Source organism: Zosterops lateralis (assembly GCF_965231275.1).
Source record: "Zosterops lateralis genome assembly, chromosome: 21".
In the NCBI taxonomy this organism is placed as follows: Eukaryota; Metazoa; Chordata; class Aves; order Passeriformes; family Zosteropidae; genus Zosterops; species Zosterops lateralis.
The window spans coordinates 9,329,091-9,342,453 of record NC_139781.1 but is presented as its reverse complement, the minus strand read 5'-3'; the positions used below and the strand labels follow the sequence as shown (position 1 = coordinate 9,342,453).

Here is a 13,363-nt window from a genome sequence, read left to right as displayed (position 1 = left end):
ATGATTTTTTTTGACCTAAGGTTTTTCTCTTCAAAAGGAGAAGGGAGACGGCTCCTCTTCAGCCTCGTGTTCTGGGCTGTTCTGCTCCCCAAATCCCCCTGGGAGGGGCGGGCAGGGGGCGGGCAGGGGGTGGGCAGGGGGTGGGCAGGAGGTGATGCCCCCCAACCCAACCCAACCCAAACTCAACCCACCCCAACCCGACCCGACCCGAGGGGACACAAGGGGCGGTGACAGGGACAGACAGGGCCACCTGCGGGATGAGCAGAGCCGGGGAGGGGGCTCAGCTTGGGGGGATTCACCCCCAGGTGGGGATGCCCGTTTTTGGTGTTTGGGGTGCTGTAGCGGAGCAGAGAGAGGCCGGTTTGGAGATCCCCTGTTCCACAGCCGGGCTGAGCTCGGTGCCCGGGGGCGGGCGGTGGGAGGGACCTGGCGGGCCCCTCCCGGTGGGCGGTGGGCGGTGGGCGGTGGGCGGCGGGGCCGGGCTATAATGCCATCGATGCCGGGCGGCGCAGGCAGACAATACCGCGCCCCCGAGCCGGGTGCCCGGAGCGCCCCCCGTGCCCTGGCCCGGCCCCCGCAGCCCCAGCACCATGATGTCCATGAACAGCAAACAGGCGTTCGGCATGCACCCCATCCTGCACGAGCCCAAGTACCCGCACCTGCACAGCAGCTCCGAGGCCATCCGCAGAGCGTGTCTGCCCGGCCCCCAGGTGAGCCCCGCAAGGCTTTCCGACGCTCCATAACTTACTTTGGGTTTTGGTTTGGTTTGGGTTTGTTTTGGGTTTAGTTTGGGGGGGTCCGTCTTTTCCTTCTGCCTCCTCCGTTATGCCGGGCCAGGCGGGCGGGGGGCTGTTCCCAAAGGAGGGGAGTCAAGGGGAAGGGGGCTCTGTCCCATTTGGGACTTTCAGCCCCCCCTGCCCCGACCCCCGAGGGCTCCAGCCCCTCTGCCGCTGTCCCCCCTCTTTGGGGAGGTCGCCCCGAAAGGCAGAGCGGGTTCCCGGTTTGCAGGGGGAGCGCTGGGGGTCTGACACTCCAGGGGTTTTATTTGGGGGGCTCAGGCAGCGGTGATGGGGGCAGAGCGAGTTCCCAACTTGCAGGGAAAGCGCTCAGGGTCTGACACTCCTGGGGTTTTATTTGGGGGGCTCGGGCAGCGTTACCTGTCCCCGGCTGGGAAGGAGAGCACTGGGGGTCTGTCACTCCTGGGGTTTTATTTGGGGGTCTCACACAGCGTTATCTGTGCCTGGCAGGGGCGATGGGGGCAGAGCGGGTTCCCGACTTGCAGGGAAAGCGCTCAGGGTCTGACACTCCAGTGGGGGTTTTATTTATCAGGCAGCGTTACCTGTGCCCGGCAGAGCAGGGGCGATGGGGACAGAATGTGTGTCCGGCTTGGATGGAAAGTGCTGGGGGTCTGACACTCCAGGGGTTTTATTTGGGGGGCTCAGGCAGCATTACCTGTTCCCGGCTGGGAAGGAGAGCGCTCAGGGTCTGACACTCCTGGGGTTTTATTTGGGGGCTCAGGCAGCATTACCTGTTCCCGGCTGGGAAGGAGAGCGCTCAGGGTCTGACACTCCTGGGGTTTTATTTGGGGGGCTCAGGCAGCGTTACCTGTTCCCGGCTGGAAAGGAGAGCGCTCAGGGTCTGACACTCCAGTGGGGGTTTTATTTATCAGGCAGCGCTCCCTGTGCCCGGCAGAGGTGATGGGGCAGAGCGGGATCTCTCGGCCGCTTCCCTTTAATCCTCTCCCGGTTTATTTTCTCTCCCTCTCTCCCTCCTCCCCTCGCAGCTCCAGGGGAACATCTTCGCCGGCTTTGACGAGACCCTGCTGCGGGGGGCCGAGGCTTTGGCCGCCGTGGACATCGTGGCGCAGAAAACCCACCCCTTCAAGCCGGACGCCACTTACCACACCATGAGCAGCGTGTCCTGCACTCCCACCTCCTCCTCCGTCCACCTGCACCACCCGTCGGTGCTGAGCGCCCACCACCCTCATCACCACCACCCCCAACCCTCTCAAGGCTTGGATGGAGAGCTGCTGGACCATCTAAACTCAACTCTTCCTCTTGGAGGAGTCCCAGGCCCTGATGTTGTCTCCACGCCATCCCACCACCATTCCCACATGTCAACCATCAACCCCATGGGCCACCAGGCCATGAGCGTGTCCCACCCTCACAGCCTCGCCTCCCACGCCGTCATCTCCGGCCCCGACGCCGAGACGGACCCTCGGGAGCTGGAATCCTTCGCCGAGCGTTTCAAACAGCGCAGGATCAAGCTGGGGGTCACCCAGGCCGACGTTGGCTCGGCCTTGGCCAACCTCAAAATCCCAGGGGTGGGATGTCTCAGCCAAAGCACCATCTGCAGGTTCGAGTCGCTCACTTTATCCCACAACAACATGGTGGCTTTGAAACCCATCCTGGAAGCGTGGCTGGAGGAGGCCGAGAGGGCGCAGAGGGAGAAAATGACCAAACCTGAGATTTACCCAGGAGGGGACAAGAAGCGCAAACGCACCTCCATTGCCGCGCCGGAAAAACGCTCCCTCGAGGCTTATTTTGCCGTCCAGCCTCGACCTTCCTCCGAGAAAATCGCCGCCATCGCCGAGAAATTGGATTTGAAGAAGAACGTGGTGCGGGTTTGGTTTTGCAATCAGAGACAGAAGCAGAAAAGGATGAAATTTTCTGCCACTTATTGAGGAAAAAAGGAGTTTTCGCCCTCCCAGCCCTTCCCAAAACAAGGTTTGGGGTTATCTGCTTTTTTTTTAGGGAGGGTTAAAAAATTAAAAAAAAATAAAATTCCAACAACAACAACAAAAAAAGGCAAAAAATAATAATAAACCTTAAAATAAAAGGAAAAGGCTCCCAAAGTGAAGAGTTTGGTGCCTGCTCTTCACCCCCAGGAGAAGTGGCTGTTCTGACTGGTACAGACTGATTTTTTTTGTAGATAAAACTGGAGAAAAAAAAGAAGAAAAAGGAAAAAAAAAAAAAAAAAAAAAAAAAGGAGAAAAAAAAAAAGAAAAAAAAGACAAAACGAAAAAAGCCAAGGGGGAAAAGTTTGGGGCTTGCCCGGAGTCGGGACTTTTTCCCGGCCCCTCCCGGCTTTGGGGGCTCGGCTGTGTCTGCTCCTTTTCTTTTAAAATTAAAAAAAAATTAGAAAAAAAAGGCAAAGAAATGAGAGAAAGGCGCGGGGCTGGAGAGCCGGGCTGTCCCCGCCCCAGGTCCCCGCACACACACATTGCATGGTTTTATTCTCCCCCCATTTTTGCAATACCATTTCTGTTTCTACCTCATTGGCTCAATCGAAAAAAAAAAAAAAAAAAAAAAAAAAAAGTAAAAAAAAAGGAGAAAATGTTAAAAAAAAAAAAAAAAAATAAAAAAAAGAAATTGGCCGATCCCCGGAGTTGCGGTTTGCCCGGGGAAATGGAGATTTATAGATTTATTTCGCGTTGGTTTTCACTCGAAGCCTGTTGATTTCCGTCTGGTTCTCGCTGTATAAAATCCTAAAATCCTTCGCTTCGACAATCACGTCCTGGGGGCTCCTGGAGCGGCGGGGACACAGCCCGGCCCGGCCGCCTCTGCGGAGGGAACTCTGCACTTTGGAAGGCAAGAAAACTCTTATTTTCCCCCCCTTTACTTTCCGTATTTAATAGAGAAATTTACCTCCTTTCCTTATTATTTTTTTTTAAACTTTTAATTTTATTTTTTTTCTGGAATTAAAGGAGATTTCGTTCCGCTGTGTGTGTGCTGAATGGAGTTTTTGGTGTCTGTGTACGCTGCAGCATTTCAAATAAATTCATGCACGTTTTACCTCAACCCCCTCCTGCCTCCTGCACTTACTGCGGCTCCGGGGGGCTTCTCTGGGGGGCTTTTCTGGGGGGCTTTTCTGGGGGGCTTTTCTGGGGGGCTTTTCTGGGGGGGCTTTTCTGGGGGGGCTTTTCTGGGGGGCTTTTCTGGGGGGCTTTTCTGGGGGGCTTTTCTGGGGGGGCTTTTCTGGGGGGGCTTTTCTGGGGGGCTTTTCTGGGGGTCCTGGGACATTTCTGCATCCCACAGGGACAGGGACAGGGATGGGACAAGGATAGGGATGGGGATGGGGCAGGGGAAAGGGACAAGGAAAGGGGACAGGGGTAGGGGACAGGGATGGGTCAGGGATGGGACAGGGGAGAGGGGTAGGGGACATGGGACAGGGACAACGATGGGGATGGGACAGGGATGGGACAAGACAGGGAAAGGGACAGGGATAGGGACAGAGGCAGGGGATAGGGATGGGACAAGGAGGGGGACGGGGACAAGGACAAGGAAAGGGACAGGGATGGGGACAGGGGCAGGGAAAGGGACAGGAATGGGAAAGGGGACAGGGATAGGGATGGGGACAGGGAAAGGAACAGGGACAGGGGAGAGGGGTAGGGGACAGGGGACAGAGGCAGGGATGGGGACAGGGAAAAGGGACAGGGAGAGGGGCAGGGATGAGACAGGGACAGGGAAAGGGGACAGGGGCAGGGGATGGGACAGGGATGGGGATGGGACAAGGACAGGGACAGGAATGGGACAGGGAAAAAGGACAGGGATGGGACAGGGAAAAGGAAAGGGACAGAGATGGGACAGGGGACATGAGGAAGGGACAGGGAAAGAGGACAGGGACAAGGACAGGGATGGGACAGAGGACAAGGGAAAGGGGCAGGGATGGGACAGAGGACAGGGGCAGAGCCGGCCGTGCCCAGGTGGGACAGAGCGGGGGCGGCTCTGGGGGTCCCTCCGGTCACCGCGGGCGGGTCTGGCCCTTCCCCGGGGCCCGGGGGGTCTGTCCCGGGTCTGTCCGGGGTCTGTCCCGGGTCTGTCCCGGGTCTGTCCGGGGTCTGTCCCGGGTCTGTCCCGGGTCTGTCCGGGGTCTGTCCCGGGTCTGTCCCGGGTCTGTCCGGGGTCTGTCCTGCACTCCGGGGTCTGTCCCGGGTCTGTCCCGGGTCTGTCCCGGGTCTGTCCGGGGTCTGTCCGGGGTCTGTCCCGGGTCTGTCCCGGGTCTGTCCCGGGTCTGTCCGGGGTCTGTCCCGGGTCTGTCCCGGGTCTGTCCCGGGTCTGTCCCGGGTCTGTCCGGGGTCTCTCCTGTAAAACCGGGGGCTCCCCCTGTCCTGGGGATCAGAACTTGGGGCTCCGTCCTGGGACACGCGGGAAAAGGGCTGGGAACGAGAGAGTTTTATTTCCATTATTTATTTATTTGTTTTGTTTTCGTTGGTTTTTTTTTTAATTTTTTATTTTATTTTATTTTGTTGTGTTTTATTTTATTTTGTTTGTTTGTTTGGGATGGTTTTGTTTTATTTTTTATTTTTTATTTTTTTTTTTTTTTTTTTTTTTTTTTTGGTGGGTGTTTTTTTTTAAATTGTTGTTGTTTTGTTTTGTTTTATAACTTACTCGGGGAAAAAAAAAATAAAAAATAAATAATCAAAGGCGCGTCGTGGTATCCCCGCGGCTTTTACAGGGGAAAAGCAAAGTAAAGCAAGGAAAAAACCAGAATAGAATAAAACGAAATAAAACAAATAAAGAATAAAACAAAGTGAAATAAAATAAAGCGAAATAAAATAAAGTGAAATAAAACACGATAAAGTGAAATTAAATTCAATTAAATAGAATAAAATTAAATAGAATAAAATTAAATAGAAGAAAATTAAATGGAATAAAATTAAATGGAATAAAATGAATAAAAGTAAACTAACGAAACGGAGTCAAATAAAATAAAACCAAAACCAAACAAACCAACAAAATAAAATAAAATAAAACAAACAAAAAATACGAACAAACAAAAACCTTAAAACTCCACGAAAAAAACGACAAAAGCAAACAAAAAAAATAAATAATAATAATTAAAAAAAATAAATAAAAGAGAGGAACATCCCTGTTTTCTCCGCGCGGGGCAAAAAAAAAAAAAAAAAAAAAAAAAAAAATCGCATTTTCATAGTCAGCCCTTGGCCGGGCGCTGTTGAAATGAAATTTTAATGAGGTGGGATGGATGTGAGCGCTGCCCGGGGGGGGGGGGGCTCTGCCCGGCCCCGCTCGGCTTTGCCCGGCCCGAGAAAAACGCCGGGTGGGGATTTTCCCGAGCGGAAAATGCAAAAAGGGATGAGGTGGGGAAGAGGAGAGGGGAGATTAACCCCCTCCCCAGCCCAGCCCAGGGACCCCCAGGCCGGCAGGTGAGGGGGGTGATGGGGCTGGGGCTGGGGAGCTCAGCACAGAGCAGGGGCCGGGCAGGGGCCGGGCCGGCAATTGGTGCTGCTCCTGTCCCTGTCCCTGCTGGTGCTGCTGTCCCTGTCCCTGCGTCTGTCCCTGTCCCTGTCCCTGCTCCTGTCCCTGTCCCTGTCCCTGCTGGTGCTGCTGTCCCTGTCCTGCTCCTGTCCCTGTCCCTGTCCCTGCTGCTGGCACCGCTCCTGTCCCTGCTCCTGTCCCTGCTGCTGCTGTCCCTGTCCTGCTCCTGTCCCTGTCCCTGTCCCTGTCCCTGTCCCTGTCCCTGTCTCTGTCCCTGTCCCTGTCCTGCACCTGTCCCTGTCCCTGTCCCTGTCCCTGCTCCTGCTCCTGTCCCTGTCCCTGTCCTGCTCCTGTCCCTGTCCCTGTCCCTGTCCTGCTCCTGTCCCTGTCCCTGCTCCTGTCCCTGTCCCTGTCCCTGCTCCTGTCCCTGTCCCTGTCCCTGTCCTGCTCCTGTCCCTGTCCCTGCTCCTGTCCCTGTCCCTGCTCCTGTCCCTGTCCCTGTCCCTGCTCCTGTCCCTGTCCCTGTCCCTGTCCCTGTCCTGCTCCTGTCCCTGTCCCTGTCCCTGCTCCTGCTCCTGTCCCTGTCCCTGCTCCTGTCCCTGCTCCTGCTCCTGTCCCTGTCCCTGTCCCTGCTCCTGTCCCTGTCCCTGTCCCTGTCCCTGTCCCTGCTCCTGTCCCTGCTCCTGCTCCTGTCCCTGTCCCTGTCCCTGCTCCTGTCCCTGCTCCTGTCCCTGTCCCTGCTCCTGTCCCTGTCCCTGCTCCTGTCCCTGTCCCTGTCCCTGTCCCTGCTCCTGTCCCTGTCCCTGCTGCTGGCACCGCTCCTGTCCCTGCTCCTGCTCCTACTGGTGTTTCTGCTCCTCCTCCTTTTCTCTTTCTTCCTATCACTCCTGCTCCTTTTCTGCTCCAGCTCATGTCCCTGCTCCAGCTCCTACTCCTGTTTCTGCTCTTATTCCTACCTTAGTTCCTCCTTCTCCTCCTGTCCCTGCTCCAGCTCCTACTCCTCTTTCTGTTCCTACCTTGGTTCCTCCTCCTCCTGCTCCATCTCCTGCCCCTGCTCCTGCTTTCTTCTGCTCCTCCTGCTCCAACTCCTGTCCCTACTCGTGTTTCTGCTCCTCCTCCTTTTCTCTTTCTTGCTATCACTCCTGCTCCTTTCTGCTCCTATGCCTGCCCCAGCTCCTGTCCCTGCCCCAGCTCCTGTCCCTGCCCCAGCTCCTGTCCCTGCTCCAGCTCCTACTCCTGTTTCTGTTCCTGTTCCTTCCTTAGTTCCTCCTGCTCCTCCTCTTACTCCTGCCCCTGTTTCTGCTCTTTCTTCTGCTCCCACTGCTCCAGCTCCTGTCCCTGCTCCAGCTCCTACTCCTGTTTCTGCTCTTATTCCTACCTTGGTTCCTCCTCCTCCTCTCCCTGCTTCTGTTCTTGTTCTTTCTTCTGCTCCTCCTGCCCCAGCTCCTATTCCTGTTTCTGTTTTATACCTTGGTTCCTACCTTGGTTCCTCCTCCTCCTGCTCCTGTCCCTGCTGCTGCTCCTGCTATTTCTTCTGCTCCTCCGACTCCTGCTCCTGCTCACACTCCTCTCTCTGCTCCTGCAGTCCCCACCATGCCCAGGCCAGCCTGAGCCTCCAGGATCCTCAGGGAAAAGCCTGGAAGGAGCTGGAGAAGGGCCCCTTGTGCTTCCCCTTGTCCTGCTCCTGAATAGTCCAGGTCAGGGAGAAGCTGCTGTTCCATCCTGGTGCAGCTCTGGCAGCCAGGACACACCAGGAGCAGGTCCCAGCCTGGTCCAGTGTCTCAGGGTTTGTGTCCTGAGGGTCTCCCCTGCACTGGGCCCTGGTTTGGTACCAAAAGGATCCAAACCCCTCCAAATCCAGGCTCTCTCACCCAGGGGGAGGTGGGGAAAGCCCAGGGTGAGGAGAGCACAGGTGAGACACACACAGGGGTGTCACAGTCACTCCTGGGGCACCAAGGACACCCCTGAGCCTGACACCGCACCCAAAACAGCATTAAAGGAAGGGGGTATTGACTGGAATGGGCACTCCACTCTCACCCTGGGTTTTCATCTCAGGTTTGATATTTTTCAGCTCTTTTTCTTCAGCAGCAGCTCCACCTTTACAGGCCCCTCCTAATCCAGCCCAGGGCTCCTTCAGCAGGAGCTCAGCTTCACCTCTGAGGACTTGATTCCTCACCCACCCCCAGGCTGGTGGGATTGAGGGGCTGGGCCAGGTCTCGTCCCTTCCCCAGGGGCATCCTGAGAACTCAAACACCTCAACACCAGCAGTTCAGCAGGGAAGGGATGGAGATGCTTTGGGGGCCCTCAGAGCAGGGATGCACAGATGAATTGAGGGTCACCGGAGAGGGACCCAGGAGCCTCTGCTGCAGTTCAGCTCTGATATCAACCCCTGATCTCAATTCCTGGCTCAGGGCTGAGAGGGACCTTAAAGTCATGGTTCTGAATGACCCCCTCGGGTGGGGACACCAATAAATGGGGATGTGACAGCTGGATCCCACTCCTGCTGCTGCAAAGGCTCCCCAAGGAAAGCTGCCCACCAGTCCCGGGCTGCTGGAGCTGCCACACACCAGTTCCTGGAGCTCTCCCAGCCCCCAGGATCTCTCTTGCAATCCAAGATGTTTCCCTCCACATCACACCCTTTGTGTTATTTCTCCCTGCTCTAAAAGCCAAGAACTCTGAGAATTTGGGCATCTAAACCCCCTTGGGCTCAGATGTGACAGAGACACGGCCCAGGCCAGTGTGGCTGTGCCATCACCACCAGGTAGAGTCACCCGTGCCCTGCTGAGGTGGAGTCTGGGGACTGCAAACAAATGCAGATTGTGTTTGAAGAAATCCCTGGAGAAGCCCTGCCCCTCTTTCATCTTTTAGGATCATTTAGGATGGTGCAAAGCTGCTCCAGATCCCCTCAACCCCACTTGGTTTCACAGGCACAGGGCTCACCTGTGTCCCTGAGCAGGTGACAGTGAATAACGTCACCTCATCCCTTGTGTCCTCATAAATCCCATCCCAATGTACTGATTTCCCCACCGAGAAACAAGGAAGGAATATCCAGGAATTGTCCATGCAGGGGCTCAGAGGGCTCACAGAGAGCTGTCAGAGGTTTTAGAGACCCACCTGTGTCCCTGAGCAGGTGACAGTGAATAGTGTCACCTCATCCCCTGTGTCCTGCTAAACCCCATCCCAAGGGGCTGAATTCCCCACTGGGAAACTGGGGAAGGAATATCCAGGAATTGTCCATGCAGGAGCTCAGAGGGTTCACAGAGAGGTTTCACAGGCACAGGACCCACCTGTGTCCCTGAGCAGGTGACAGTGAATAGTGTCACCTCATCCCCTGTGTCCTGATAAATCCCATCCCAAGGGGCTGAATTCCCCACTGGGAAACAGGGGAAGGAATATCCAGGAATTGTCCATGCAGGAGCTCAGAGGGAGCTGTCAGAGCTGTGGGGAGTCCGCACCAGCACCAGCAGCAGCAGCAATCCCAGGGAACAGAAACAGGCTCTGCCCCATCCCAGAGGGATCCAGGCTGAGGGACATGAGGACCCCACACTCAGATATTATTGACACGTCCCATCTCTGGGTCAGGAGCAGAGGAAACGCTCTGTGTTCTTTAAAGGATCCCTGTTCTTTAAAGGATCCATGCCTTTGAAAGCTGGGCAGGCCCAGGGTGAGCCCACTCTGGACTTTCTTCTATTATTCCATGTGTTTCAGTGCACTGCAGAGCAGATGTATTTTTAAACATGCTTGGGGTCAGCTCTGTTCCACTAGAGGGAAAAAAAAAAAGGAGTAAAATCATAATTAGAGGCTCCATTGGCACCTGAGCAGTGGGAGGACAGGCCAGGGTGAGGGGGATTGGGAAAGAGTCTGGGAAACCATTCCATGATCCAACAATCCCAGGAAAAAGGAGCATTATCCCAGGAATTATCCCCTTCTCCAGTGGATCTTCACAAGGTCCAAGCCCTGGGTCAACCTGTAGGAGCAGCTCTAACCCTTGTCTGTGCAAAACCAGCTCCCTGCTCACCCCGGTGTCAGTGAGGAATGGGAGATCCTAATAAATTAATTTACAATTTTGTGGGTTTATTTTATTATTTTATTTTATTTTATTTTATTTTATTTTAATTTTAATTTATTTTATTTTATTATTTTAATTTATTTTATTTTTTATTATTTTATATTTTTCAAATTTTTTTTTTAATTTCGGCAGGACTACTGTTTTTTTTTGTTTGTTTGTTTGGGTTTTTTAGTTTTTGTTTTTTTTTTTTGTGGTTTTTCTCGTTTGTTTGGTTTTTTGTCTGTTATTCTTTCATCAATTGGATTGTTTTCACCTGTGCTAAAGAAATACCTCCAGAAATTTAATCTTGTGCTTTTCCCAAGCTCTTTATCTCCCCATCCTTCACCTGCAGGAGCAACATCCAGCCCTCCCAGAGCCCTGCATGAAAAATCCCTTATTTTTAGCCACAAACCCCAAGGATTTGGCTAAAATTTTGCAGGATTTGGCTCTGGATCTTTGTGGAAATCCAAGAACCTCACAGGTAATTTCAGGAACTTTGGGATCCTGGAGATTCAGAGATCAGAGGTAAATTCTCCATTTTTTCTGCAGCACCTCATAAACAACTGTGGAAAAACTGGAGCTCTGTGAGTGATGTGGAAGTGTCAGCTAAAGGATTGTGTTTTATTTATAGAAGGGTTTGGGTTCACACAAGGAAAAAAAATCCGTGTGTTTGTCTAAAATCCCACCCCACCACTCTGAGACCTGCAGTGTTCACTGCCTCATCCCTCCCCAGCTCCAGGATGCCCTTCCAGCCTTGCTGCTGGATAAATTATAGGGCAGAGCCACATTTTCCTCTTTAGAAAGCCAAAACCCACCTGCTGGCCTTGCAGCAGCGTGGGGGAGTGCCCACCTCACTGGATCTCTGATCTGTCCAGGCTTTGAACGAGTTCCCAACGCCAAGATAAATGTTCAGGGCAGGATTTCCCCACCCTTGATCAATATTTGCACCGTGTCCAAGGAGATCAGAGCTTTGCATGCTCAGATTAGGAAGGACAGATTCATCATCCTCCTTGCAGGCACTAAAAGGAGCCCAGGGCTGGGTCAGGGTGGCTTTGGGGGTTCAGGGCAGGAATGATGCAATTGTGGCAGCGTTCACTCTAATCAGTCAATGTTTTTTGGGATATTTCTTTACCCTGAGTGACATTAGGAGTGAGTCTGGTCCTGCTCATATCTTCCCTCCAGCCCCTCCAGGATCTCTCCTTCTCTTCCCTCCTCCCTGTTTCCCAGGCAGCTCTGTCTGTCTGTCTGTCTGTGCAGTCTGTCCTCACATCTCATCACTGCTCAGGAACCCTCTCCTCTCCTCTCCTCTCCTCTCCTCTCCTCTCCTCTCCTCTCCTCTCCTCTCCTCTCCTCTCCTCTCCTCTCCTCTCCTCTCCTCTCCTCTCCTCTCCTCTCCTCTCCTCTCCTCTCCTCTCCTCTCCTCTCCTCTCCTCTCCTCTCCTCTCCTCTCCTCTCCTCTCCTCTCCTCTCCTCTCCTCTCCTCTCCTCTCCTCTCCTCTCCTCTCCTCTCCTCTCCTCTCCTCTCCTCTCCTCTCCTCTCCTCTCCTCTCCTCTCCTCTCCTCTCCTCTCCTCTCCTCTCCTCTCCTCTCCCATGGAATTCTGACTTCCTCCAGCTCCTCTCATGGATTTTTTCCCCACCCTGGCTGTGCTCTTTAGTTCAGATCTGAGCCAGCTTGCCGAGCGTGCTGTCTGGATGTCTTTATTAAAACACACAGTTTAAGGAGGGGGATGAGGGAGAGGGGGGCTGAATCAGCTCTGGATTCACTCTGCAGCCAAAACCATGGGAATCTCCTGCTCCACAACTGTTCCAGGCTGGGAACAGCTGTGTGGTGCCTCCCTGGCCGTGACTAATTCTGTGTCCCCTGGGCTGGGAGGGCAGGTGGGCAGACAGGGATGTGTCCCCAGGGCTGGAGGAGAGGCTGGGCCGGGATTCCCTGTGGCTCCTGGGCAGCCCAGAGTCCTCTGCCCCACACATCCCCCTCTGCAGAGCTGCCCAGGGGGGCAGGATCCTCTCTGCTGCTGCTCCAGTGTCCCAGGGGCTGCCTGGCTCCAGCCTCACCCTGCAGGAAGGGTGGGATGCTCCATGCCCAGCCACCAACCCCCTGTTGGGCTGTGTCAGGGCCCAGCAAAGGCAGGCAGGGGGTTCCTCCCCACCAGTGTCCCTTACAGGGTCACCTCCCCTCTCTCCCTGGCACAGCCCCAGGGGGTGTCACTGCATCACCCCCTCTCCTTTCGTAAAATCCCAAAACAATTTGGGTTGAAAGGGATTTTAAAGCCCATCTGACTCCAGCTAGAACTGAGGGGCACCTTCCTCTAAACCAGGCAGCTCCAAGCCCCATCCAGCCTGGCCTTGGGCACTTCCAGGGGCAGCCACACCCTGTGCAGGTCCTTGGTGCCCTCACAGGAAATAATTTTTTTCCACATATCTAATCCTAAATCTAATCCTTCCTTGTGTCCACCCTGTGTCTGTGTAAAGCCTGAGGTCTCAGCACTAGGATGACCCTGGTCCTGCTTCCAGGGGTTGTTATTCCCAGAAACTTTGGTGTTGGGGCAGTTGAGTGCTCAGCTGAGTCAGGAACTTGTACCAGTAACAACAGGGGAAGGTGGGACACAACTGAGGGACAGGGACATGATGACTCCATGACTGCACAGCCTGTCCCGGGCTCTCTGCACACTCAGGGGGATTCCACAGAACCTGCTGTGAAGTCACAGAGCCATGGGATGGTTTGAGTTTGGAGGGAGCTTAGAGCTCATCTCATTCCCCTGCCCGGGCAGGGAACCTCCCACCAGCCCAAATCCTCTTGGAAAACGCTCTACTTGGAATTTTCCTGCTGGGAACACAAAGCTGAGCTGCTGGATTGATCTCCACACTCCCGTGGCTCTGATAATCTCAGGCCATGGCAGAGGCCACAGTGCCTGAGCTCTGCCAGAACCTTTGCCCTGATCCAGCCCCGAGGAGCAGCTTCCCTTCAGGTCCCCTTCATTTAACCAAAATATCCTGCAGCCCACTTAACGGCGCATTATGAAATTGTCTCATGAATAATTAACCCTGAACTGCCATTGACATCACGGAGCGTGCGGGGCTGGCTGGGGCAG

At 54.4% G+C, this 13,363-nt stretch overlaps 1 protein-coding gene across 1 annotated transcript; it reads left to right on the top strand.

The window, feature by feature from the left end:
* Positions 1-590: 590 nt before the first annotated feature.
* LOC310917720 (brain-specific homeobox/POU domain protein 3) lies at positions 591-3,018 on the top strand (the record flags this gene model as incomplete). Its single annotated transcript, XM_083876213.1, has 2 exons — positions 591-710; positions 1,784-3,018. The coding sequence occupies 2 exons, from the start codon at positions 591-593 to the stop codon at positions 2,681-2,683; spliced, it is 1,020 nt and encodes a 339-aa protein (XP_083732339.1). The 3' UTR covers positions 2,684-3,018.
* Between the last annotated feature and the right edge of the window lie 10,345 nt (positions 3,019-13,363).